We start from the raw sequence: 27,845 nt of genomic DNA on the forward strand, positions 1-27,845 counted from the left end.
TTGCATTTCTCCCGCCGTCTCCGACAAATGGTGACCCCGACGTGATACACGGGGGACGTGATATACCGACGTGATACAAGATTGGCAACCACGGTGGAGCGGCGAAGGAGCTCGGGTCCTAGCAGTGAGGACGGCAACTAAGCACCAGAAAGCAGAAGGAAGGGGTGGTGCCGTGCCCTGGGTGACCGTATAGACGAGCCCGGCCGATACGTGCTGCCGAGACCTTGTGGGGCTGCAACAGCGCTGACGTCTTCTGAAAATGGAAAGGCAAGCAGCATATGATTTATTTACTTGTTTTTTAAAAACGCGACAGGTTAAGGGAATAGATTTGCAAAAGGATCTCCCTGGGCTTTTAGTTTATGGGTATGCTAAGGGGTGTTTTCAGAACCCACATACTGTTCATGAGTTAAGTGAATGGCGAAAGTTTGGGGATAAATTATGGGAAGCTACGCTGGAGGACGATGAGATAGCTGAAAAGTTAGGGAAGCTTTGGAGGATAGTGCACAATGAGTTGTTGCAACATCAGGCAGAAAAGAAGGCTGCTGAGCACGCATCAGCAGCACAGCGTAAGAACAAAAACTATGAGCATGACTGGTTCCAATCCACCTCGCTGGCTCCTACCGTCTCAAAAGTAATGCTCAACCCCCCGCGTGTAGAAAATAGCCCTGAAGGCACGGACGCGGTACGGGAACCATATGAGCCATCAGCCCCTCCTGGGGAACGAGAGTGCCGGCCTAAAGAGCCCCCGCCTCTGCCCCCCCCACTTAGTGAGCCTGTCCCTGGGGCAGAGAGTGAACTGGCAGACGCACCGACAGTAGTGCCGAGAGAGGCGCCGAGAGTAGTGCCGGGAGCGGAGCTGAGGCGGATGATACCGAGAAAAAAGAAAAAAAAAAAAAGTTCTTCTCTACACAAGAGTTTTTACAAAGTCGGAGAGGCGAAGGGGCTTCAGAGCAGAGCCCCCGCGGGAGAGCTGCTTCCCATTCGAGCCCAGCCCGCCGAGTTCCCCCCGGGACGACTTGCAGGGGAATGCCAAGTGGGCGGAGTCGGGCGGGGGTGCAGCGCAGGATGATCAGAGGAGAGTGGGGGAGCGCGACCCACGTTAGACTGGATACCATCGGGCACGCGGGGGAAGAAAAAGAAAACACGGGAGAGAGTAATACCGAGTGCACCGCCGGCGCCGGGGACGGCACGGAGTGAGCCAGACCCCCCCCCGCCCCCTTCCATCCGCAGCCGCCGCCGCGCAGCCGCTTCCCGCGCCCGGTCAGTGTCTCCGGAGCCCCCCCACACACACCGCGCGCCGACACCGTCGGCCCCAGCCCTCACGGACCGCAGGGCTCATCCTTTCCATCCTCAATCCCTTGCCTCAACGAGTGTAAAAACTGTTGGTCGTAATGTTATGCATTTTGCTGTAAATGTGATAATGAATAGTGGTTTTCTTACAGTGGAAACTTTCTAAGGCGTTTTAGGTGTCAGGAATGGAACTTAGAAGAACAGAACATTTTGGCATTGAGAAGCTAAAAGGTGGCTTATGTTGATGCTTCAAATGATTGTAGTAAATGGTTTTAGGTAATTTCCACAACCCAAGCAAAACATGTGGGTTACACTGCCCATAGCAATCAATCAGTCTACAATATGTTTATCAATGGCCACTCCAGATAATTCTTTTTATACCTGTTTGGTGGGAGTTCCAATACATGTGGCACAATGGCCTGTACCAAATGTATTAAAAACAAATCCCTTAGTTAAGGGTAATGGCAAAGTTGACAGCTGGGATTTGATCATTTCATGGTTGCCAATAATGACAACAGAGCCACAGGAGTTAGAATTATTGGGATCTACAAAGATGGATTTTTGTGTTATGTTTAATTTTACCGGCAATACCAAAACATTTGGGACAGAATGTGGATCCCATCCTGGGCATGTATAAGAACACAACATCTTGGTGCAATTATACTTCACCAAAAAGATCCAGGTCTTGTGCCTGTACAGTTACCAAAGGGAATTTTTCTGATCTGTGGGGACCAGGCATGGCCTGGAATACCCTCGAGATTACAAAGGGGACCATGCAGTTTGGGACAACTGACGATCTTGATGCCTAATCACACAATGATTTAGAAACATCATTGTCCAAAACAATTTGTGCATGCATTTACTGGCAAATGTGATGACCATGTTACCTTTGGTCTCCCTCAACAATAATAGCAACTAGTATATTTGCTCCAGGTGTAGGAGTATCTGCTTTATTAACTCAGCTACGCAAATTAGGATGCTGGCTTAGCAAACAAAGTAACCAAACCTCAATGACATTAGAAGACTTGATTAGTAATGTAAGTAGTATTAGCCATACAACTTTGCAACATAGACCTGCTAGAGATTTTATCTTTAGCACAAGTATAATAACTTTGTTTGTCAGCTGTGCTTTTTTTTCAGTGTATAAGAAGCAGCTTACCAGGCATGAGTTGCTAAACTAATGTGCAGATTGTCCTTGAGCTGCTCTCTACTGTGAGAAACGAAGAAGCAAAAATACCTGTGAGATAACAACTTGGAGCAAGGAGGAGGCTGAGGCAGCGTGTGAAACTGCAAGGCTTCTCGCAGAAAACTACAGCTGGCTTTTGGAGAAAGGACCAATTAGAAGTACTATAAACACGCCAGCTTTGCTGCTGATTGTAAGGGTCTGATGCTTGTTAGTAAAATTTGAGTTATAGGCTGCCCGCAGGGGTCATGGACATACCAGCTATCCCCATGCATTGAGCCATGGTATCCCTCACACTAGTCTTACGGAGGGGGAGAGCATGGGGCATAGAAGATATGAGTATAATGGTCTACTGAGTCTCTCTTGCAGATTGATGTGTTTTTCGAAGTGCTCACTGTGATGCAGATCAAGATGGAGTCACTCAAGTATTGGCAAGATTGAATAGTGAAGTGGAACACAACCACCACCTGATCATATCTTCCTGCAATTGGCTCAGCTAGCATATGTGCTGGGCAGACACGTTACGTATCAACCCGTGCCACAGGACACTGGAGTCATCGAGCATAGGGAATGGGAGATGTGGTAGGCGTCCGGAAGATCTCGGGTTGTAACGTGAGAGGTGAAAGGTACAGCAGAGGTGGGCACAGGGTGGAGTGAGAGGAGGTGCTGGTGGTGGCAGATGTGAGCACATGGTGTAAACAAGGGGTTGTCTCAGCTAAAGCTTTAAGCACCCTAAATAAATTAGGTTGTTGGCTTGCTAAACAAAACAATGCAACTTTTAAGGCCATTTCTGACCTTATGTTAGAGGTAGATTCTGTTAGACATGCAACATTGCAAAATAGAGCTGCAATTGATTTTTTGTTGTTAGCACAGGGCCATGGTTGTGAAGAGTTTGAAGGAATGTGTTGTATGAATTTATCTGATCACTCTCGATCTATTCATGCACAGTTGTCAAAACTACAACAATTGACAGAAGATTTACAAATAGACAAGGAGTTAGGTTTTGAAGGATGGTTAACCTCATTAGGCCTTGGTCCCTGGTTACAGGCTATAGTTAAAATGGGTATTGTAATATGCATTAATCTTGCTAATGGTTGTGCTTTTGCCGTGTATATGTATGTGTCTGCAAAAAATGATGAGAAAAATGATTTTCTAAATGTGGGACACTAATCTTTTAGCACAAAAAGAAAATGGGGGAAATGTGGAGAGTGTTGCTCAAGTATGGCTGAAAGAAAGAGGTCATAGCAATGTTAACCTAATAGAAATGTCTTAAATAGAAAAAAGGTTAGCCCAAGGGTGCATTGTCCTTGAGATGAGGAACTGCTTGCAGCTGCATGTACACAGGATATAAAAAGAGGATGTATTAACCACAAAAATGTAGAGCAAGATGTTTCTTAAGAGGAGTTGACATTTAGACAAATAGCCAATGATGAGCTTAGCTTTGGCAATATGTATGAGGCTGATTATCGATGCTATAAAAGAGTGGTGTCTTTGCAAATAAAGTGAGATTTGCTGATCATCCTTGTTGGTCGTATTGCATTTCTCCCGCCGTCTCCGACACTTATCTAGGTTCACCTGCTTCTGCAGGGGGGCTGGACTAGATGATCTCTAAAGGTCCCTTCCAACCCTACCATTCTATGATTCTATGATTATGATGCTATATGATGTCACTTCTGAATTTCAGCTTTCTTTTTTTCTACTCCCCAAAACCTTTGTGCCGCTACCGGCAACATCACCAGGCCACTTGCACAGATCACTCAGCCCACCCCCGTTGAGGGGACAAGACCACTTACATACACAGTATGGATGATGCTTTATTCCAACTAATTGTTTACACCATGTGCTTTTACCTGCCAACACGAGCACTTCCTTTCACTCCACCCCATGCTCACCTCTTCTGTACCCTCCACCTCTCGCGTTACAACCCGAGATCTTCCGGACGCCTACAACATCTCCCCCTCCCTAAGCTCGATGACTCCAGCATCCTGTGGCATGGGCTGATACATAACGTGTCTGCCCAGCACACGTGCTAGCTGAGCCAATTATGGGAAGATATAAACAGGTGCTGATCGTGTTCCACTTCACTGCCCAATCTTGCCAATAGTTGAGTGACCCCAGATGGATCTGTGTCACAGCGAGCACTCCGAAGAACACGTCAACCTGCAAAAGAGACTCAGTAGACCGTTAGACTCATATCTCTGGTCGTAATCGTTTTGATGGGACCCACTGCTGGGTTCCCTCCTTTTCTACACAAGCATACCCTCAGCCCAGGCATCTAAGCTTCTACCCTGACTCCCACTCCCCAGTGTCGATTTGCCACAATTTGACTGCTGCTACTGGTTCTTGCTCCCTAAAGTGTGCTTGTGCCGGTATGGGTCCCGACCCTTGAACAAAATGGTTAAGGACATACAGACAGCGCATTAAAATATCGTGTTGCCTATAGGGGGTAATTCTATGTCCCATGCTCCCCCCCTCCCTAAGATGGCTGAGCTGTACTGTAAGAGTAGCATGAGCGCGTTTGATTGCCTGTCCCTGACTATTGTGAGGGATACCGTGCACCAATCTAATCTGCCAGGTTCAACAGAATTCCTGTGTCACATGGGAGGTGTAACAAGGCCCATTGTCAGTTTTGATTTGTTCAGGACATCCTAGGACGGCTTTACATTGTAGCCAGTGCCTGATTGCCTGGCGCACTGTGGCTTGGCGCATGGGGGTAGCTAATATGTAGCCACTGCAGGTGTCAATGGTGACATGGAGGTGATGGTTGGGGCGAAAGGGCTCATAAATTGTGACATCCATTTTCCAGATCTGATTCGGAAGCAACCCTCAGGGATTAACTCCAGCTTCCCATGGTAGCGCTGAAGCACACTGAGGGCAAGCAGCAACTATCTGCTTTGCCACTTGGGAGAGGGATCTTGGTCTGATGATGTATTGCCCACGCTCCACAACACAAAAAGGCATGTAGCTGTCTGGCCACTGGGAAATCCTCTTGGGCAGAGATAGGCCATACACGTGTTGCTGCTTCATCTGCCTTTTGGTTATCTTCGGTGAGAGCCCCTGGAATATTGGTGTGACTCTTGATGTGTATAATAGAGCAGGGGGCAGCACGAGTTTGTAAGGCATTCAATATGAGGTCTGCTATACTGGTAGAGGCACAAATGGCTCGTGCACATTGTCGAACTAGTTCAATGACAAATCTTGAGTCGGTGACGATATTGAGCGGCATTGAATGCCATGCCTCCAGGGCAAGGGCGACAGCCTTGGCCTCTAGATACTGCACCGATTTTGTGGTGTCAGTATGCAAGATTTTCTCCCATCTATCTCCCTGTTTCCACACCATTGCTGCTGTGTTGGTCTTTGATGAGGCATCTGTAAAGCATGTGTCTTTACACGCAGCTCCTTCATAACCTTTGTTTCTAGGGGAGCTCATTCATATCTGCCCCCATTGGTCATAGAATCATAGAATGTTAGAATATTAGGGGTTGGAAGGGACCCCCAGAGATCACCCAGTCCAACGTCCCCCCTGCAGAGGCAGGTTCACCCAGACCAGGTCATACAGGAATATGCCCAGGCGGGTCCCGACGACCTCCAAGAGAGGAGATGCCACAACCGCTTTGGGCAGTCTGTTCCACTGCTCTGTCACCCTCACAGTAAAACAGATTTGGGTTTATTTTGTTAGGTTGGGTTTTGTTTGTTTTTTAAATTTTTTAAGTGGAACCCTCTGTGTTCCAGCTTCATCCCACCACCCTTTGTCCCGTCGCTAGCCACACCCACCATCCAGACATCTATAAATGTCAATAAGATCTCCTCTCACTCTCCTCTTCTCCAGACAAAACAACCCCAGTTCTCGCAGCCTTTCCTTGAATCTAAGAGGCTTTTTTTTTTTTTTTAGGTCATAACTCAAATTTTACTAACAAGCATCAGAGTTTTATAATCAGCAGCAAAACTAGCATGTTTACGCTACTTCTAATTGGTCCTTTCTCTAAAAGCCAGCTGTGCTTTCTGCGATAAGCCTTGGGGTTTCACATACTGCTTCAGCTTGCTCAAGCTTGTTATCATGCAGGCATTCTTTCTTTTTCTTTTCTCACAGAGCTGCTCAAGGACAATCCGCACATTAGTTCTCAAAGCATGGGTTGTTCACCGTTACCAGGCCATGGCCTCTTTCACCCAGAAATTCCTCCACAATTCCCCCTTTTTCTTTTTGAGCAACTCATGCCTCGTAAGCTTCTTTTTATACACCGAAAAAAAAAAAAAAGCACAGCTGACAAACAAAATTGTTACACTGTGCTAAAAGTAAAGATCTATAGCTGCTCTATTTTGCAAGGTTGCATGTCTAATACTACTTATATCACTAATCAAGCCTTCTAATGTTATTGAGGTTTGATTACTTTGTTTGCTAAGCCAGCATCCTAATTTGCGTAGCTGAGTTAATAAAGCAGATAATCCTACACCTGGAGCAAATATGCTAGTTGCTATTATTGCTGAAGGAGACCAAAGGTAACATGGTCATCACATTCGCTAGTAAATGCATGCACAAATCATTTTGGACGACAATGTTTCCAAATCACTGTGTGATTAGGCATCAAGATCGTCAGTCGTCCCAAACTGAACGGTCCCCCTTGTGATCTCAAGGGTATTCCAGGCCATGCCTGGTCCCCACAAACCAGGAAAAATCCCTTTGGTAACTGTATAGGCATAAGACAAGACCTGGATCTTTTTGGTGAAGTATAATTGCACCAAGATGTTGTGTTCTTATACACGCCCTGGATGGGATCCACATTCTGTCTAAAATTTTTTGGTATTGCCGGTAAAATTAAACATAACACAAAAATCCATCTTTATAGATCTAACTCCTGTGGCTCTGTTGTCATTGTTGGCAACTATGAAATGATTGAATCCCAGTTGTCAACTTTGTGATTAGCCTTAACTAAGGGATTTGTTTATAATGCATTTGGTACAGGCCATTGTGGCACATCTAATGGAACTCCCACCAAACAGGTTGAAAAAGGATTATCTGGAGTGGCCATTGATGAACATATTGACTGATTGATTGCTTTGGGCAGTGTAACCCACGTTTTGCTTAGGTTGTTGAAATTGCCTAAAACCATTTACCATAATCATTTGAAGTATCAACACTGTGACAAAATCCATTTTTTACTCCTGATCAAAAAAAAAAAAAAAAATCCTTAACCAATAAGTCCAAAACACAAACCACTTCCCATAAAACTTCTTCACCCCTTTTTTTTTATGTGCCACTGACTTCTCAATGCCAAACACCTTATAAAGTTTCCACTGTAAGAAAACCACTACTCATCATCGCATTTATAGCAAAATGCATGACATCACGGCCGACAGTTTTTACAGTCGTTGAGGCAACGGACTGAGGATGGAAAGGACGAGCCCAGCGGTCCGTGAGGGCTGGGGCCGGTGGTGTCGGTTCGCGGGGTGGGGTCGGCACTTCGGAGAAACTTAACGGGCGCGGGAAGCTGCTGCCCGGCGGCGGCTGCGGATGGAAGAGTCGGGGGGGGCGGGGTCTGGCTCACTCCGTGCTGTCCCCGGCGCCGCAGTCGGTATTACTCTCTCCTGCGTTTTCTTTTTGTTTCCCCTCGGTGCCCGATGGTGCCCAGTCTAACACGGGGTCGCGCTCGACTCCGTCCGCTCGGCATTCTCCGTCCACGCGGCATTCCCCGCCCGCATCCTCTGCAACTCATCCCAGGGGTAACCCGGCGGGCTGGGCTCGACTGGGAAGCAGTTCTCCCGCCGGGGGCTCTGCTCTGGAGCCGCACCCCTCACTCTCCTTCTAGCTGTCAAGTTTATCACATTCCGCGTCCCCACATAGTGACGGACCTCTCTGCGCCACCAGACTCTCCCATTTCCACGCTCGTTTGAGCCTCCTGATCACTACAAAGTCTCTCCTCTGTCTGCGCTTTCCGCCTCTCCCGCTGGATAGCTTCCTGCGCCGACAACAAAAACTGCTTCTCCTCTGCTGCCTTAGAGTTCTCTTAATCTCCCCCCATGCTTTAAGATACTGATCCATCCCCTTGGTCCCCGCTAAGGCAGCCTGTAACATCTCCTCCTCCACCACCGTCCAATTCTGGACGTTTAATAACTTTGTGGGTGCCTGTACCACAACCCGCCTCTGCAACCCTAGGATGCACAGGGCCGTGGGCGTGCGATTAATCCGCTCGCCCACCTGAGGCGCCACCGCCTTGAGTACCTTAATCACCTGTTCCAACTGTGCCGTGGCCGCACATGTCCTGCGTTCCGCCGATCACGTCGGGGTCACCATATGTTGACGTTACCGGCCGCCCGCACGGATCACTCAGCCCACCCCCGCTAAGGGTACAAGATCACTGCAATACTCAGTATGGTTGACACTTTATTCCAACTAATGGTTTACACCATGTGCTTTTATCTGCTAAGACAAGCACCTCCTTTCACTCCACCCCGTGCCCACCTCTTCTGTACCCACCACCTCTCGCGTTACAACCCGAGATCTTCCGGACGCCTACAACAACAACAGTTACTTTAAAAGTACTGAAAGTGAAGAACAAATACAGAAGCAGCCTCAAAATATCTCTCATTTTCTCCTTTTGAGTAAGCACCTAGCCATTAGGGTATTGTGAGAGATTCAATTTAGTGTATATCTTGCTATAATTATTTTTGTAATAGCTCCTGCCTAGAATTACCTGTAGCTTGGTTCTGGAAGGTAGGGACACGTAATTCTACCACAGTAAAAACACAAGAAGATTGGATTCGCCGTTTAACAATAAACTGCTACAATTAAAAAGCCATAGTGAAGTAAAGTTGACCATAACTGAAGTTGTTTTTTTGCTTTCAATGAGAATAGGAAAGGGTTTGATCCCTTAGCAAGTGCTTTGATCAGATTTTGGACTGCATCCTATTGTTTATTATATCCTTGTGGGAATGGACCTTCAGTAGTAAGTGTCCTACACTGATGATCTCCAAAATTTTTAATCACTCACCTCATCTGTAAAAAGGTGATGGACATGCAGCCCCAATTTAGGTATATTTGTTAATACATAAATTACTTACAGGTACTATTGTGTTAACATACTTTGTGCACATATACACACACACACACAAAAAAAAAGAGAATGAGATAAATTTTAAATAAACACTATTTAAAACTTTATTTATTAATTGTACAAAAAAACCCACTTTCCTGCTGCACAGCAGTACAGTTAGTTGAAACATTAATTCCTCACATTCATTTTCCTCTTCTCCATTTTCTTGCATATTTTTCCACATCCTTTTAAAGTAAACAACAAAATTCTTTTACAAATAGTCACTCTTTTATTCAAGGCCATATGCAATTCTGCTACTAGGTGTGAAAGAAATCCTGTGTGTTCTAAACCAGTCCACACTTCATTACCAATGATGTTACAAAACTTCTTTTAACTTCATTCTAACAGAATTTCTTATGCAGTTTTATACTAGTCTTAGAAACTATTCATGTCTGCATTATAAATGTGTAATTCTGCAGCAAGTAATTATCATCTCTTGGTTACAGGAGGGCTTGATTCGGAATGGTGACAGGTATTTTAGGATGAGTAGCACTTCTGCTCTTATTGCTTTACCATTTTTGTTCTGTTCTTTAATGATGGGAACAGGAAGAATAACTTGAATCTCCCACAATGAATCTAGAGATCATTACTAAACAAGCTATGCTTTTGTAATACTTTAATTTTTTTTTCTTTAATTTCCTGTAGGAGTAATGATTTGCCCTCTATTTGAGGACAAATAGATAAGAATTGAGGAAGCCTGACATATAAATATACTATATGTCATCATTTAAATATGCATTACAAATAAAAGACCATTCAAACTCATCAATATTTAAAAGTAATAATGTTGTGTTGAGCTTTATTGAAATTTTGATTTTCAACCCACTTGTGTTTCTGTGCTCATTAGAATTCAAAGATTGACTGTTTTCTTTTTGTTTGAATACTGCAGAGATATTTTTCCTAAAGGTAAGCCCTTCAGTATTTCATTTCCTTGTTAATAACTGAACTCAGAATCTCACTCCTCTGTGGCTTCAGCTGAGTATAATTCTGATGAAACCAGTAAAACTTTCTACAGCTTTCAAGTAGATCAGCTTGGAGAATCTGACTGAGCAAAGGAATTTCTTCATCCTGACAACTGTCTGATCTTGTTAGAATCATCTGCAAAATTGCATGCCCTGAAACACCAGTGGGAATGAGGTGATAATGCAAAATTTGAGTGTTACTGGACTGATGCTTAAAACACTGGAGTGGTACTTCTAAGAATAATTTTTCAGTCTGATCATCAATTTCCTGGTTATCATTAAGTCAATTAATCTGAACCTCATTTCCTTATGCATAAAAACCTCACATTAATTTTGAGAGTTTAAACTTAAATAATAAATGCAAACAATTTAGTTGTACCAAACTGGAAGGCCTCTAAAGAGATAAAAAATCTACTGAGTTTAAGATAGATGCAGGCTGTTAACTAGAACAAGACTATAAGAACAGTGCCTGTTTTAGCTTTTTCTCTTCATGTTTCAAGATTTAAGGGCTTACTTAGTTTATATGCTTCCAGGTCAACTGATTAAATTTTTATAATATGCTTAGATACGCTATTTCGACATTTATTCTGTTATTTATTAATCTTGATTTTATTTTATGCTTGTGTGGAATTTCACCTGCTTCCTGGTGCTATAGAAATCAAATCAACAAAAAATATTTTAGTCAGTTCAGTATGTATAGCCCAGTTCCTGCTCGGGTTTGAACTCTTGCAGCATCTTCTGAAGATAACAACCTAAATTAACAAGTTTGTAAGCTAGACAATGATTTATAATCAATGGTCAATTTATCAGTTACAGTTCTATCAAACAAATATTTCTTTGTCCTTGGGTATTTACACCTTTTATTCAACTATAAATAGTTGTGTCCTCTTTAATAGGAAAGCAGTATATTTAGGCAACTCTTCCTAGCCTTATCCCAAAGGCTAATAAAGTCAATGAGATTTTTAAAAGAATTTTTATATTGTTTGTATCAATTCTGTAAGCTTTCTTCTAAGGATTTTCTCTCAAACATGGAGTAATCTTTCTGAATCTTGCTGTAGTTAATTCCCATTTCCTTGCACTTAAGCACTTGGAGCTCCCTACAATATTCCAGTTGCAAAAGTTTAATTTGTACAGCAGCCATTTAAATAATTTTGAGTTGTCAGTCTTTACTGGGAACTAGCTTGACAACCAATGACAGAAAAAGGAAATGGTGCAGTTGAGTCTTATAGAAGATAATGTATTTCTTTTCATTTTCCAGAAGTTTTAACACAAATTACATTTCACAAGAGATTCTGCATTAAAGGCCTTTAAAATGGTATATTTTTTTGAAAGGACCATGGATTTTAGTTGCTACTTGCAAAAAAGTATATGTAGTGTGCTAAATGTAAGGAAGGCTGGAGGTTCTGCAGTACCTTGTTCTTAGTTGTGCGGTACTAAGACAGGAATCTAAAGAATAGGCATAGGTATGTAGGTTTAACCTAAAACAAGTGAGATGATTTAGGCACTGGAGCATTCCAGGAAAAAAAAAAAAAAACCAAACCTATAGTAGTGATAAGCCATTTAGAGTAATATATTGGAAGCACTAAACCCTGGCATGTATTTGAAACCTTCTTCCCTTCTGGAGTTAAGAGTGCTTCAACTGGAGAAGCTAGCAGGTAGATCTGTTCCCTGAGGAGCCAGAACCTGATATCTTTGTAGAAATTCGTCAGCATTTTTTCTTTATTAGAAGCTAAATAGGACTTACTCTTTATGATTTCTTTTGCCAGGTTTCTTTTTATGTGCCACCTCAGCATGAAAATGAAAATGGAGATTGAGATGGAGAGTAGGCTATTCCTTCTCTCTTTTATTACAGATTAGATGTCAGAGTACTCTGCTGAGGTGTGAGATACAAGTTCTTAAGTTAGCATCTGAATGCCTTTGAAGCTTTTAATATAATATTCTGCTTCATTCTGATTCATATGGGCCTGTGGGTATACAAAAGCATAGGGAGAGATGAAATGTGACTCTGCAATCTACTAGCTCTGTTTGGCTGAAGGTGTCCTGGGTATCTGCTTTTATTTTTTAATGTCTGTGTAAAGCCTCTGTGAATGGCAGTGAACGAAGCAGAAACAGGTAATGTACTGGCTAGAAAAGATGAGCAGTGACATGCCTAGAAAAGAGTAGCAATGAAAGAGTGGTGCAGCCAGCAAGATCATCTGGAAGGTTTTTGGTGTGGCCTCTACAGTAGACGGGGAATCCTGTGGGTGATAACACATCAGGCAGTGCAGGGCTCTCACCAGCCAGGTCCCAGTCCCACAAGTGTCATGGTTTTGCCCAGCTGGAGCAAAGGGGAAAAAAGCTGTGACTTCTCTCTCCCAGAGGAACATGGAGGGGATTGGGAAAAAAAAAAGTAAAAGAGCCCACATAAGTTGAAATAAGAACAATTTACTAGGGCAAATTGAAGAGGAACAACTATAACAAAAATAATGGGATATTACAAAGAAAACTGGTGAGTGACACAGTTGCTCACCATCCGGGACCTGACCTAAGCCACCGCTCCAGACTGGTGACTGAGAAACCACAGCCCTGGAAGAGAGCTCCTTCTGGCTAGCCCCTACCTATATACTGGGCATGATGTTAGGATGGTATTGAATACCTGCTGGCCAGCTTCGGTCGGCCGTTCAGGCTGTGCCCTTTCCTGGTTCCTCACGGGAATTAACTCTGTCCTAGCTCAAATCAGGACAACAAGGTTCAGGTGAAGCAAGCAGGGCAGGCCTGGAGATGGTAGCCAAGTATATGCAAGAGTCCAAATCATAAGGCAACATCATGGTTATGAGGCAGCTCTGAGGCCTGGGGAAATCATCTACAAGACAGGGTTCAGATCCACTAGTAGCCATCAGGTACCTAGTGATAAGGCTTGGCTGAAATGTCAAAGTTCAGATGGGTATGAGGAACAAGGCCAGTGAGGGGAAATGGTCTCAAAACATAGCCCCTGAATGGCTGGGCAGGGCTGTGGGGACAGGGGTAGGCTGACCTCAACCCATGGAGAGCTGGAGCACCTTACTGGGCATAACCGGGGCAGGGGCTGACAGCCCTGAGGGTCTAACAAGGGATCCTGGACTGGGCAGGGTCAAGGGAGACCAGTGGGGCTGACATGGGATTCTGGGCTGTGGATTGGGTCAGGGCAGTCCTGGGGGACGATGAGCAGGTACAGCCAGGCTGGGAGTGCCCTCAGGGCTGAGCTAAATACAGTCTCCAAATGTCACATGGTTAAACAAGGTTAAATAAAAATGCTTTTCCTCCTTTTAGTCAGTCATTGAATATAGTCTGATTCCTTAGAAACCTTAGTCTCTACTATCTCTGTTGGAGGATAATGTCAATGCAAGCCCATCTCTGTGCCTCTGTTCTCTCTAGAGTATGGCTGACTTGGCAATCTTGCTCTGAGAGTAACTTTTCTTTATTACCGATTTTTAATGAGTTCCTTGTCTTAAGGCCATTTTTTATCATTTTGAAGGAAGTATGGTAGACTTGATTTTTTTCTGCACATCAATCTCAAACGTCTATCCAGTATCTTGGTTTATCCAATAAATTTTACACTGGGAAATAATTGTTTATCATGAGAGTCGTTCCTCTGAGGGCAGCCATGTGGCCTGGTAGTTTTGATACTGTTTTGCAAAATAGAAAACCATCTTGATTTTCTTTGTGTTGACTGCCTTTGGTTTTATGTAATATTTTAGAAGATATTTTATGGGAAAATAATTGCTTTATGAACCAACAAATTGACCTTTTTTTTCCTGAACATCTACTACGCTTAAGGCAACATATTAAAACTGTATTTTCAGCAACATTTTCCCCAGTTGACTTAAATGGTGAACTTTTGCCAATGAGATTTTACTGATGCTATCTGTTTTCTCATTTAACACGATATGGCTATGTCCTTTGTTAATAACTGAGATTTTGCAAAATTGTAGGTTGGAATCATTGCATTTTTATGAGACTCATCAAATATCTTTGTGTTCCTAAGAGCAGCAGTAGAAGAGCAGTCTTGTAAAATTGTATTTCTGGGGAAGGACAGATCTCTTAATTGTGGCAAAGCAGACTGTTTCTGTCAACACCACAGATTCAGGGAGCCTTATGTGCCTATATGAGAGCGACAGTGTGCTTCTTATTCAACTGGTGGAATTTGTAGGATTCAGTTATGGTAACTGTTAACTTCTGCTGTGACTTTAGGTAGGTCATTTCATCCTCCTGAACTTTAGCTCCTCATCTGTAACATGATACTTCCCCTTCTTCCTAGTCTACACAGATTAGAGATGTAAGTCCTCCCACTTTAACATGTAGTACAAAATAATAATTTCCTTTATTAAAAACTAATTCCTTAGTGTGAGAAACAAAACAAGCTTTCTCGTGAAAGACTCAGGTCAGACTCTGCAGTGAAGCACTTTTATTAAGCGTTCTTGCAAGAGCGGGTGCCCTAGCTAGTAGGCACACACGATGGATACAACACTTGGCTTTTTATTCCCTATCCCGGCCGCAAGGTCCCTCCCTTGTTTCCCCATTGATTAGGTACTCCAAGGTTTACAACTTCTCGAGGCGCCTAAAATCCTCCTAAGAGGATGTCTGGTTTTTGTATATTATCATAGATTCCCTCACAATCCTAAGATTTAAACTCTAATTCCTATCAAACAGATAACAGTCTCATGGTTAGTCCACTGATTTACACTACACAGAGGTAGATAACAGTCTCATGGTTAGTCCACTGATTTGCATTACACAAAGGTAGGTAACAGTCATGGTCAATCCACTGATTTACACTACACAGAGGTAGATAACAGTCATGGTTAATCCACTGATTTACACCACACAGAGGTAGATAACAGTCAAAATTCCTTGTCTTAGTTTCTTTCCGATTCTGCAAAAGTAACATCAATATTTCTCACACTTAGCCATAATGTAATTAGAATAGACTGCTTCATTGTTGCTTCTTTTGTCATTATGAGATATCTGTCTTTGATTCTGAAAAATAAAAGGCAGCTGAGAAACAATCTGCTTTACAGAAACAGTAGTTTGCAGCAGCTGGTAAATTCAGGTTCTTTTCGTTTCAGTTAACTGAACCTTACTCATAGCAGTACACTCATGCAGATTTGTGAGACCAAAGTAATGTGGTGGGTTATAAACAAGAAGACCTGTGTGATGTGCCAATAAAGACAAAGTATAGATATTAAGTTTCATCATCCTACAATGGTATGCTAGTTGGGGAAGAAAAGGGCTATGTTTCTTGTTTCTCTGGAAAGCATTTCCTTGGCAATTTAGATCTTCTTTTATCCTCTCAGACTCAATTCTGCTCATTTTGCATATAGGTGGCTGCACACAACAATCTGTGCATGCTGGAGAACGTAGAGCTGGAGAATTTAAAGATATGTTGTGAGGAAAACTGTCGTGGTTTAGGCCCATCAGGGAACAAAAGACCACGATTAGCCTCGAGTACCGAAGAGGCTGAGAATTGCCAAAGGGTAGGGAGGGCTTAATTGCCGCTTAAGGTTCACCGGGCTACTCGGTTTGGGGAAGAAAACAGAAAATAATTTAATGCAACATCAACTAAAACATAACCCTAAAACCCCAAAACATAACCAAAATAAAACACAGAGTAGTACAACAATGAAGAGCCCGACCATACTTTTTAAAAGCACCTTCTTGTCACACCTCCCCTCTTCCCGGGCTCAGAGATCCCGGTGTTTTTACCTCCTCCCCCCCGAATGGCTCAGGGGGGCAGGGAGTGGGGGTTTCAGTCAGTTTATTCCCGACAGCCTCTGCCGTTTGTCCCTCCTCAGGACAGGTGGGCTTCGCACCCGTCCTCCCTGAAAGTCCGTGGGGTACCTCAAACACATGGCAGCCTTGCCCGGGCTGCTCCGACGTGCATTTATTCCAAAGGCTGCAGCTCCTTTCTGCCTCTCGTGTGGGTCTGCTCTGCGGCATTCAGGCTCTCCAACACGGCCTGGGCCATGGCCGTCTCCTCACACAGTTCCTCACCCGTCCGGGCTCACTCACACAGAGCTACTGGTAACTCTCTGTCCTGCCATGGGTCTCCATAGGTTGCAGGGGTACAGCCTGCATTCTCACCACGGCTTGCAGAGGGGCCTCTGGTCTACTGCTTCTCCTTTCTTCTTCCTTCTCTGGCTGTGGGGTCTGCGTGGTCGCCCCACCTTGTATCACTCTTACACCTCCTACCAGCACTTCAAATTCCCGTCCCCTAAATAGTGATGGCAGAGGCGCCAGATTGGCCCAGGCGGGCTGGAGGTGGGTGTGAACCCAGGAGCCGGGGGAGAGTCCGCAAACTCTTTACCGGGTCTTCACTGCAACCTGCTCCCCCTGTTACCAAGCGAAAGCTGCTCCTTGCTAAACCAGAACAAAAACAAAGATGGGAATCACATGAGAAGAAAGGTGAAGAAATGGTGGATAGCTGGAAAGTGATAAAAACATAATTAAAAGAGAATTTCATGAAGAGAGAGACATTAGGAGCAATGAAGAAGGGAAAAGATAATGAAACATTCTGAATAGTTCTTAAAAGCTGTCTTTGATATGAATAACCACAGGTGCTTGAGACTCAGACCTTGAAGAAGGATTTACAGTAGAGAACTAGACTAAATTGAAAGGTTACATCACTGTGCTAGAAACATGACCATTCGTAGTAGATTTACATCTCATGACATTCCAGACCAATGCAGTTGTGATGCTAACCTTGAAAAGCAATATGCAGATAGACTATGAAGTCCTGATCTCTCTATGGAACATGACAGGTGCAGAATCTATTGCAAAGAAATGAGAGTGTCATAAGCTTTGAGGAGACTGAAAGTGGAGTGAGACATAAATCAGGGGGAGGAAATGCTTTGGGCTGCAAATTTCTGAATGTCTTGCATTCTTTCTCTGTCAGTTCTCCTTTGCCATTTTAAAATGTATAAGTACTAATCTATATCATTTACATACTAGTGAAATATCTGCTAAGGTACCATGTCATTCCATTAACTTGGATTACCATTCTGCAAATCTGAGATTTTTACCATCACATATAAGAAGGAAATAGAATTTAAATAAAAAATAATCATAAATTTCAGTTAACTGGGCAGAATTTAGCATTAAGCATTGGTGAGTTTTGGAAATATCCTAATATAAGATACTGTCAAACTATCTTTGGTACACTTAGCAACTGCCCATTTGGAATTTATGTTTATTGATACTCTACTAGCAGCCAGAGGCTCATCAAATATCAAATGGTGATTGTGTGATACTGAACAAACACACACAAAGATGTTTTTCATGTTTGATTTTTCTGGTGTTAGATGTTCCATCTTTTTTTGTCAAATATATTCTCTAACTGGAAAAAAACCCCACACAGTAGAAATAGGACTTAGAAATGCTGTTAGAAATACTGGCTGTCAGCTTTCTAATGTAGGGCAGGTATCTCTTAGAGACACTGCTCAAGAATGGCAACTGAGATACATGCTGTTCAAGACATATTTATGTCCTTTTGAACTACTCCATGTCTCTCAGTGCGTTAGACAGCCTGAGGAGCCTAAAATGTAGGCGTTTCCCTGGGCTGTGTTTTATTCCAGAGCAGACTGCAGTCTTCAGGGTATGAAATACTGTAGTCTTACTCTGTCATGCTCTGGCTTGAGAGAAATGCAGAGCACTTCTGAAAACAAGACCTTCCTCTTGTGCAGTCTTTGTGCTTTTAGGATCTCCCAGCACTCTCTGAGCCCTCTTTCCACTGCAAAGGGAGTTTAATGGGAGTGAGAGTTAAAGCCTTTCTTCCTAACTGACATGTGGCAACTAATGATTCTGGAGGGTAAGAGACGCGGAAGCTTTTTTTTCTTTTTCACTGCCACTCACCTCCCCTTACGTTGCCCATTCCTAATTCTCTAACTCATAACAAGATGTTTTAGCTGCATCTCTAACTTCCAGTGCCTACTCATGATTCCACCATTTCAGCACACACTTAAGATGTTTTAGGTTAATTATAGACATGCAGCAGTACATGAGTGGGTGAAAGACACAGAGAGATGATAACAGCTTGCAACTATGTGGAGGGTTTAATGCTGAGAGTGGAATATATTAAGTATGAAATATGGGCCATTACTAGGGTGAAAGGGACATAACTAAGAAAGGGAAATAACCAGTAAATTTTCTGGAGAAGTTTGCCTGACAGTGTGATTGTTAAATTGTGAAAATGTCCTCTAGCAGAACAGAAGAAAGATTTCTTCCTTGGGAAGTAAAAAATCTAATTGGAAAGCAAAATTGAGCTTTTCACAGGGAACAACTTCAGGTTGGTGGTGACTGCAGAACTGTCTCTTCCAGCTTGTCTTTGTATGTCTGCATACACAGAGACAGATTGGAAACTACATAGACAACCACCTATGACTCCTTTATGACAGTGACTTATTCGTGATAGTGTTCTTCAACATCGTTGATGGACTCCTGCCCATCAATAAGATTCTGCTGCAATGCTTCTTATAGTTCTTTTCAACCAGTTAACAATCCAACTCACTACCTGATCAGTCAGCCCACATCTTCACAGTTTTGCTGCGAGAATGCTGTGGGAGATGGTGTCAGATACTTTACTGAAATCAAGATAAACCGCATTCATTGCACTACCACCATCTATCCACCTAGTTACATCTTCATAAAAGGCTCTCAGGTTGGTCAAACATGACTTCCCCTTGCTAAAGCCTTGTTGACTGCTCCTAATGACCCTCTTGTCCTTTAAATGCCTGGAGACAGATTTCTGAGCATCATAAGATCACAGAGTGATTTTTTTTTTAATTCATATTTTTACCATGCAGAGGTAGAACTAATATTCTGATTTCGAATGCAATTATAACAGTGTCGTGGCAGTTGAATAGTTCATCCAGTTTTGCCTATGAGCATTTGTCATATATATGTGTGTGTATATATATATATATAATTTTGCTATTCCATGGGTATTGTATATACATTACAGTTCACACTCCTGCATGCTTAGCCTGTCTTAGGCTTCGTGCAGATTATATCCACTGCAGATCTGTCTGCTGTCCCAGTACTCCACACCTCCTGTGTTTCCTTTGTCTCCTAATAGCTGTCACTCCCAATAGCTAAGTCATGAGAAATGTACACAGCATGTGGGGACCCTGGTCAGTCAGACACTAGAGTATTTTTCCTCTGGATGACATTGCATAACATACTTCAGTAGGTTTGTTCTTTTTTCTTTGCTTGTTTGATTTATGTGAGGCTGTAATATCACTTTATTGCAGAAAGCAGAATGATTTTTGCCAAAAGAATAACTTTAGCTGGGTATTTTTTGAATGGGTATAAGCAAACAAAATTTTGGATTTATATACATTGTGTGATGCCTTGACTTTGCAGTATACTGAGCAGGAGGAGAGGAAAACCGATGATCTCTCAAGGGCCTCAGATTCCAGATGTGAGTCCTGCTGCATTAGCAATTTAAATTTTGTGGAAAGAGTTGAGAAAGCAAATATTTAGTTACAAATTAAACAAGAAAATACAGACTGTTTTGTATAGACAAGAGTTGGCTCTGTCTCAGTTTCTGCAGTCTGTCTCTCTCTCTAGCCAAAGGGAATGCAGGATGTGACAGGGAAGGTCTGATTGGGGACAAATTCAATGCAGCTATCAGCAGTGGGCTTCTATGTAACACCTCTGAACTGAGGAACAGCTGAGATAACATTATAAACTAATCTCTAGTGCTGGAGAAGCTGGCCAATCCCTCACATTATCTGGTTTCTGTAGAAAAGATGTACTAGGGAAAAAAAAAAGCAGCCGTTTTAAAATATATATGGCAACTTACCATGGAGTAAAATATGCTCACTATTTGAAACTGAAAGCAGCTCAGGGTAAAAGTATTTTTCCTTGAAATGGTACCCTGTGCCAGGGTGTATATGCTTATACATTCTTGCATATATACAAATTCTTAGATAAATAGGCATCTCTATCACCAAAATATTTTCAACTCTCTATTACTTGTGCCTAATCAGTTTAGATAAATATTTACTCACTTGGGGTCCTTATCCCATCAGTACTGATTTTTCATCAGTATCAGGAACACTAAGAGACAAAGTTTGTCCAGAGATGAAGCAAGAAAACACAGTGTTTCCTTGCTTCAGCTTTGTGAAATCACTGTATTTCAGTCTTACACTTTCCTTCCTTAGATAGTTAAGAAGAAAAGTGATATTTACCTATATCTACACATGCATACATACATGCATATATAGTATATATATATGCATATGTTTATAGGCACATACATATGAAATATACATTCACACACCTTTATAAACAAATAGTGTCTCACCTGAAAGAGGCTGTCTCTCCTTAAAGCACTAAGAGATAAGCAGGTGCTATCAATGGCCAAGGATTTGTTGCTACATCTTCTTCAGAGTTGTGCTTGTAATTGGGCACAACCCCAAGACAAACTGTGGCTGGAGTGGAGCCAACTACCGCATGAATTGTGCTAGAAACAAGGAAACTGATTCACTACCTCCAATTTCAGAAGAAATTAAAGTCTAAACATCTGATGCCCTCTTTGGATATGATTTAGAAATGAGATGTCAATAATCTACAGTTCTTGTACCCTTTATCAGAGCCAAACTACAGTGTGAATATAGCTCTTACAACACTCCTCTTCAAAGTCCCCAAATTGCAGGTTGGATTGCATTCATGAGTTCTTTCCTTCCACCTCATTTAAAGTGTATATAAACATCTGATGGCTGTCAGCTCTTGTGTAGCTTCTAATAACCTGGACCTGAGTTTAAGCAGTTGACCCAGTTTACTCAATGTTCATCTATTGATGAACACATTTCCCCCTTCCCTTCTGTCCTACATCTCAATTCTTTTCACCCTCTCTTATGTCTTACACAGGCAGACATGAGGCAGTTTGTAAACTGAGCTCCTGAAGGACACTGCACTCTGCAATATAATACAGTTCCACTGGATTATGCATTGACTATCCACTGAATTCTGCCTTCACATATCAGGCCAAGCCCACTCAAGGGATGCCTCTCCAGTCTTTCTATTTTTAACTAAAATATAACAAAAAAAAAACCAAACAAAAAAAAAAACAAAACAAAAAAAAACCCACAAAAACCTGCATGGATTTTTTAGGTTCCACTGCTGGAACAAATTATCAATGTGGCTATTCCAACAACTGAGCAGGAAAATAACTGTCACATTATATTAATACCATAGCTGTTTTTTGTCCAAGCTATTCCCATCTCTCGTTCTCTGAACATATCATGATGTGTTACTGATCCGGTGTGCTGTACTGATCCAGTGGGGAACTGAAGTATATGCATATTAATGTGCAAAAATGGGGAGATGAAGTATGTGCATATTAATGTAAATGAACATATTTCATTTTGTACTATAGTTGTCAGCCAAAACCAGAGAAAAGCACGATTTTTGCTACATGTGCACATCAAAGATTTAAAGAAATTGAGTGTGTGCTGCTCCTTCCTAAGGCAATGTGGGCAGCAGATGCTGCCTCCATGCAGAAGAGCCTCAGTTGTTGGCACTAAAGCAGCCTCATTGGTCGTTGACTCAATAGGAGCTAGACTGGCCTTTTTTTCATTCTTTTTTCAATGGAAAAATGAAAAGCTGAGGCAGAAAACATCAGTGCAGCTTGCCCCGCACCCTACGCCAAGTCCGAGCATCTCCCACTTCGCGGCCCGCAGGTCCAGGTATACTCGAGGCGGCCCCGGTGGGCACGGGCCCACCCGGGATGCCGGCGGCAGCCGCGAGTAGGGTGCGGGCTCGCCCCCGGGAAGCCGCTTCGCAGCCTGCTCCTGGGAAGCGCTGGACTCGCGGGCTCCCTATTTGGCCACACGGCGGGCCAGGGGCGCAGGGCCCCGCGCCTGCCTTACATGGGCCGGGCGGCTGGACCGCGCCGGGGCCATCCGGGCTCCATTCATGGCTGCGTGGCCACTCAATGGCGCGGAGCCGACCAAATAAGGAGAAGGTGGCTGCCCCGTCCCGCACCGGCCCTGGCCGACGCTGCCCCTCAAGGGAGTATAAATTGGGGCGTCTCCGCGGAGCCGGCACCCAGGCTCTCCTCCGTAGCCCGCACCGCCGCCAGTGCTTGTCTGGTGAGTAGCGCGGCAGCGTCAGCGCCAGCACACCAGCAGGGCCGGCTCGGACGGGACGGGACGAGACGGAACGGGAGGCACCGCGACGGCAGGGCGGTGGATGCGGCCGTGCGGGCACAGCTGCTGTTTTGCGCCCGCACCTGCAGGCTGAGCGCCCGCCGGATCCCGCCGTCCCTCTGGCCGGGGCCGATCGCTCATCTCTTTCCCTCCCGTTTCGCCAGGCGGCCCAGGGGTTCCGCTAACGACGCTCTAACGAGCGCCCTGCCGTGACGCGCCTTCGGAGCTGCGGGGAAGAGACCGGCTGCCGAAGCCGGTGTAAAGTTCTACCTACGGCCTGTCTGAGCCGTCGAGCACTCTCTCGAGACGAGTCAAATTTCCCGCTCGGGCGCCGGCCTTGCCCTGCCCTGCATCCCGGCAGGCGGGGGCCGGGGCCAGGGTCGCCTGGGGGGCTCGGCGGGGCTGGCAGCAGCACCCGCGGGGTCTGGACGCGCTGCTGCGCTGTTTTTCAGGTCTGTGCCTCCGTCTGAAGATGTGCGACGACGAGGAGACCACCGCACTGGTGTGCGACAATGGCTCGGGGCTGGTCAAGGCGGGCTTTGCCGGAGATGATGCCCCCAGGGCCGTTTTCCCTTCCATCGTTGGACGCCCGAGGCACCAGGTAAATAGAGAGGCAGAAGCAGGGAAGGACAGAGCCTTCCCCATCTCTGCAGGAGACACCTACTCTCTGTCTCTTCTGTCCTGTCTCGAATATCCATCCCTTCCTTCTGCTCACTTCTTGCAGTAGTACTACCCACACATTTCCAGGTCTCCAGTGCTTCCCTCAACTTCTCTCTTTGGCTGTCCTCTTTCCACCTTTCTACCACTTTTCCTCTTTCCCCCAACTACTTCTAACTCACCAGCTTTCCTCCTGACTCCTTCCCTCTCTCCTAATGACCCGAAACCCAGCTCCTTACTAAGCTGCTGCCCACTCTGTCCTGAAGATGTGCTACTGATGCTAGTTCAAAGGCTGAATTTGTGCATGATGCAATTTCATTTTGTTTAAGGTCCCTTTCCCATCCATCCTGTTCAACATTTCACATACCAAACACCTTTCAGTTTTTTTGACTTCTTTTGTCTATTTCTAATCTTAGATTCTTACTGTTCTCTAAGCCTTATTTTCTCAGTTACCATCTCATTCTCTTTCCCTTTTGTCACAGTTAAATCAGTACACAGAAAATATGGTACTTTTTATCCTACAATTTCCATGGTAAAAAGTTTGTAAGGTGCTTTTTTTTAACTAAAACTTTTTCAGTTTGTATTTTGTTATCATGAATAAATTACTGCTGAGGCTCCATAGTATTTTGAGTATCTTTCTTCACTAGAAGGCTGATTTTCCTCTCTGCCTTCTTGTTTATAAACTCTCTTTGTATATATCTATCTTTTCTTGCTCATGATATTGTGCAGTTTACTATTAGTCAAACTTTCGGACCAGAAAGAAGCAATTGAAAATAATAAGTGCATTAAAAAGAGGGGGAAATTCCTTCCATCTGATTAAAAGAAAAATAATTTAATGAGAAAACTTTAAAATCTGTTGACTTAGTATTTTAATAATGCTATTTTATTTTCCTAAATGACCTTTTAGTGGTGTGACTTCTTGTACCTTTCTTGAAAATATCATAGTTGACTGTGATTTAGTTGTTTGGACTCTGTGATGATGTCTTCCTCAAATGATAATGCTTTCCTGTATTTTCTTCTCTTTAGGGTGTTATGGTTGGTATGGGTCAAAAAGATTCCTATGTGGGTGATGAAGCTCAGAGCAAAAGAGGTATCCTTACTCTGAAGTATCCCATTGAACATGGCATCATCACCAACTGGGATGATATGGAAAAGATCTGGCACCACACTTTCTACAATGAACTCCGTGTGGCCCCTGAAGAACACCCTACCCTGCTCACAGAAGCTCCCTTGAACCCTAAAGCTAATCGTGAAAAGATGACCCAGATAATGTTTGAGACCTTCAATGTACCTGCTATGTATGTGGCAATCCAGGCTGTGCTGTCCCTGTATGCCTCTGGTCGTACAACAGGTAAAACAAACAAATATTATATTTATTATTTCCTTTCAGGAACTCTCCTTCCTTCCCACTTCAAATAGGAAGAAAACCTACCATAAGTCATTCAAAGCACAGAAAATGTGATGTTTATAGCGATTGACGAAAACAGTAGTAGCAAGGTTGGTACAGAATAGTCAGTGGAAAGAACAACGTGGACCTGTCTGCATTAGTTTTGAGAGGCACTGTGGAACTGACTCTCCTGCTGCTTGTCATGATGCAAACAAGGAGATGGTCCTGCGAAAATACTATAGTTATGCATGTATTACACCAATATAAGGGTTTGAACTGGGCCCAAAAGTTACCCATTATCAGGTAACTTTTGTATGGAATGCAACCATACAAGCAGCTGTTTGTACAAATTAGCTTAAAATATATAACAAACAACTGTTGTGTGGGAAAGTTCACACCAGACAGGAATGTCCAGGCAAGCAAAGGCAGAAGGAGTGGGCAAAATCTTTCTGGCTACAATAGAATGATGCTGCCTGAAAAATCCTGTACTTGGTTGCATTGGAGGCTGCTTACTGTGCTTAAGGGCTCTCAATGTTTTCTGTGTGATACCAACTGCTCACTGACATTTCTCTCCAAGGTATTGTTCTGGACTCTGGCGATGGTGTCACCCACAATGTACCTATTTATGAAGGCTATGCTTTGCCTCATGCTATCATGCGTCTGGATCTGGCTGGCAGGGATCTGACTGACTACCTCATGAAGATCCTGACAGAGCGTGGCTATTCCTTTGTGACAACAGGTCAGTCCTTCAGCTTTGCTCTCCTGTGAAAATCCTCATGTCTTTCTCAACCCATCTTCTTGCTGTAGTGTTTTTGCTTATCCAGACCTTGATTTGATTCCCATATATCTACAGCTGAACGTGAGATTGTTCGTGATATCAAAGAGAAATTGTGCTACGTTGCACTGGACTTTGAGAATGAAATGGCCACTGCTGCTTCCTCCTCCTCTCTGGAAAAGAGCTATGAATTGCCTGATGGTCAAGTGATCACAATTGGTAATGAACGTTTCCGCTGCCCTGAAACCTTATTCCAGCCATCCTTTATTGGTAAGTGTTCCCAGGAAATTCTCCTTTCTGTAGGAGGTACAAATGAATCAGAAGATCTAGAACGTCTCACTCCTTTTCCTGCTTGCCAAAATTTAACATGAAATCAAATATAAATAAGTAATGTGTTAGATCTTCTGGTCCCTGTAAGCTGTGTTTGATATGGTCTCAACTGGTAATTAGCTGAGCTCTGGACTCTTGCTGCAAATTTTGCATCAGGCTTTAGGGTCACAATTTTTTAGTGGTAAAATGTACAGTTAGAATATCATCATTATTAAGATCTTTATGGGTCCCTTCAAACTCGGGACATTCCATGACTCTTGTGATGGCAAGAATAGCTTTCAATGCTGTATCTGTAAGGCTTACATTTAAAACAGGATCTGGCTCTGGGTAGAAGTGTCTGGGAGTGGAAAAAATGGCATGGAAGTGTGCGTTTATTTGTATGTGATTTGTATGATCACACATTGCTGTGATCAAGATGGTAAGCTTTGCTGTTCGTGAGTGGAGCTGACAGATACAGCAAATGCTTATATTCCTGAGCAATAAATGCAGTTGTTCATCAGCTGACATCTTACTGTGTATCAGGCCTTTCAGGAAGCACCTGTTAGAATTAATAAATTGGAATGCAGCCTACAAACACTTGCTTCTGGTTTCTTTTTCCTTACCACCAAATACTAATATCTTGGTTCATGTCTTAGTTATATCCTGTCTTGATGTTTATAAACAGTACAAGCTGTGTTTTGAGAACACTGAAGAAGAAACAATCACTGCTATCTTCTTTAGTTCTAATGAAATTGTTTTAATTGTCTTTATTGATCTCTCCATTCAACAAATGCTTTTTGTAAGACTCTGACATAACCCGATACTCATGTTTTCTGTTCTGTATAACTTTCTCCCATTGCCACATACTGAGTTTATCTTGTGTGTCTACTTCTTCTCTTATTGTATATTTTGAGTACCTTTCCTTTGCACATGTACAATGATCCTTACCTTTTCTAAGAAAGAATTTTCATTTTCTAAGCTAGCTCTGTAATTCTATTTTTATGGGTTTTTTTCTATAACATTTAATAATCAGTAAGTAATCTTACAACAAAAAGATAATGGATGTTCATATTAACAATGAGGAGAAATGCCAAGAGTTCTTTTTATGGAGATATCTTGTATAATTTATTAACCGACTGTCTTTTGTTCTTTGCAAGGTATGGAATCTGCTGGTATTCATGAAACTACCTACAACAGTATCATGAAGTGTGATATTGATATTCGTAAGGACCTGTATGCCAACAATGTCCTCTCAGGCGGTACAACGATGTACCCTGGCATTGCTGATCGCATGCAGAAAGAAATCACTGCACTTGCTCCTAGCACCATGAAGATCAAGGTAAGGAATTTGACTATAAAATGTGAATAAAGATGGAGAAAATGGCCACACCATTAAATTGGGATATAGGAACAACTCAAAAGTAAGATCAGCTGCTGATGGGCAAATTAGGATAAATTCAATTTAATCAGATAATTATATTGGTTAGAAGCAAGAGTTAGAAAAGCGAAAAATTTGGTTATAGATTTCCTTAAGGAATATTACATGTATTGCACCAGCTGTTGAAGACCAATTCAGTTAGTCTAGACAAGTTTATAATTGACTTAAGGAAATACCTAGTGTGTTGTTACATTGGTAATGTGGGATGGTTGTTCAGAAATTATGTTAAATGAGGATTTTGTTGTTTTTCTCTATCCTAGATCATTGCTCCACCTGAGCGCAAGTACTCTGTCTGGATTGGTGGCTCCATTCTAGCATCTCTGTCCACCTTCCAGCAAATGTGGATCAGTAAACAAGAGTATGATGAAGCTGGTCCATCCATTGTGCACCGCAAGTGCTTCTAAGCACTTTTACCCTCAATTTACTTCTCACTCAGGATGATGACAATATGCTTCTTGGAGTCTTCTGGCAATCCTTCCTGAACTCTTCAGTCATTGTACAGTTTGTTTACACATCCGTGCAATTTATTTGTGCGTCTAATATTTATTGCTTTATAAATAAACAAGATCTGGGACTTGCAACCTACAAA

General features: G+C 43.1%; 1 protein-coding gene across 2 annotated transcripts; it reads left to right on the forward strand.

The window, feature by feature from the left end:
- Positions 1-193: 193 nt before the first annotated feature.
- ACTC1 (actin alpha cardiac muscle 1) lies at positions 194-27,845 on the forward strand. 2 transcript variants are annotated; one of them, XM_061997603.1, is made up of 7 exons: positions 194-267; positions 23,143-23,291; positions 24,374-24,698; positions 25,312-25,473; positions 25,588-25,779; positions 26,976-27,157; positions 27,517-27,845. In XM_061997603.1, the coding sequence occupies exons 2-7, from the start codon at positions 23,163-23,165 to the stop codon at positions 27,658-27,660; spliced, it is 1,134 nt and encodes a 377-aa protein (XP_061853587.1). In that variant the 5' UTR covers positions 194-267; positions 23,143-23,162; the 3' UTR covers positions 27,661-27,845. The 2 variants fall into 2 exon arrangements, with proteins under 2 accessions (XP_061853587.1, XP_061853586.1); XM_061997602.1 differs by lacking the exon at positions 194-267 and adding an exon at positions 22,600-22,633.

Source organism: Colius striatus, chromosome 6 (genome assembly GCF_028858725.1).
Source record: "Colius striatus isolate bColStr4 chromosome 6, bColStr4.1.hap1, whole genome shotgun sequence".
Lineage (NCBI taxonomy): Eukaryota > Metazoa > Chordata > Aves > Coliiformes > Coliidae > Colius > Colius striatus.

Coding starts and splice junctions, on each gene's coding strand:
- ACTC1 (XM_061997603.1), top strand. CDS start 23,163: ATGTGCGACGACGAGGAGACCACCGCACTGGTGTGCGACAATGGCTCG. Junction 25,474..25,587: donor CTATTCCTTTGTGACAACAG/GTCAGTCCTTCA, acceptor ATATATCTACAG/CTGAACGTGAGATTGTTCGT. Junction 25,780..26,975: donor ATTCCAGCCATCCTTTATTG/GTAAGTGTTCCC, acceptor GTTCTTTGCAAG/GTATGGAATCTGCTGGTATT.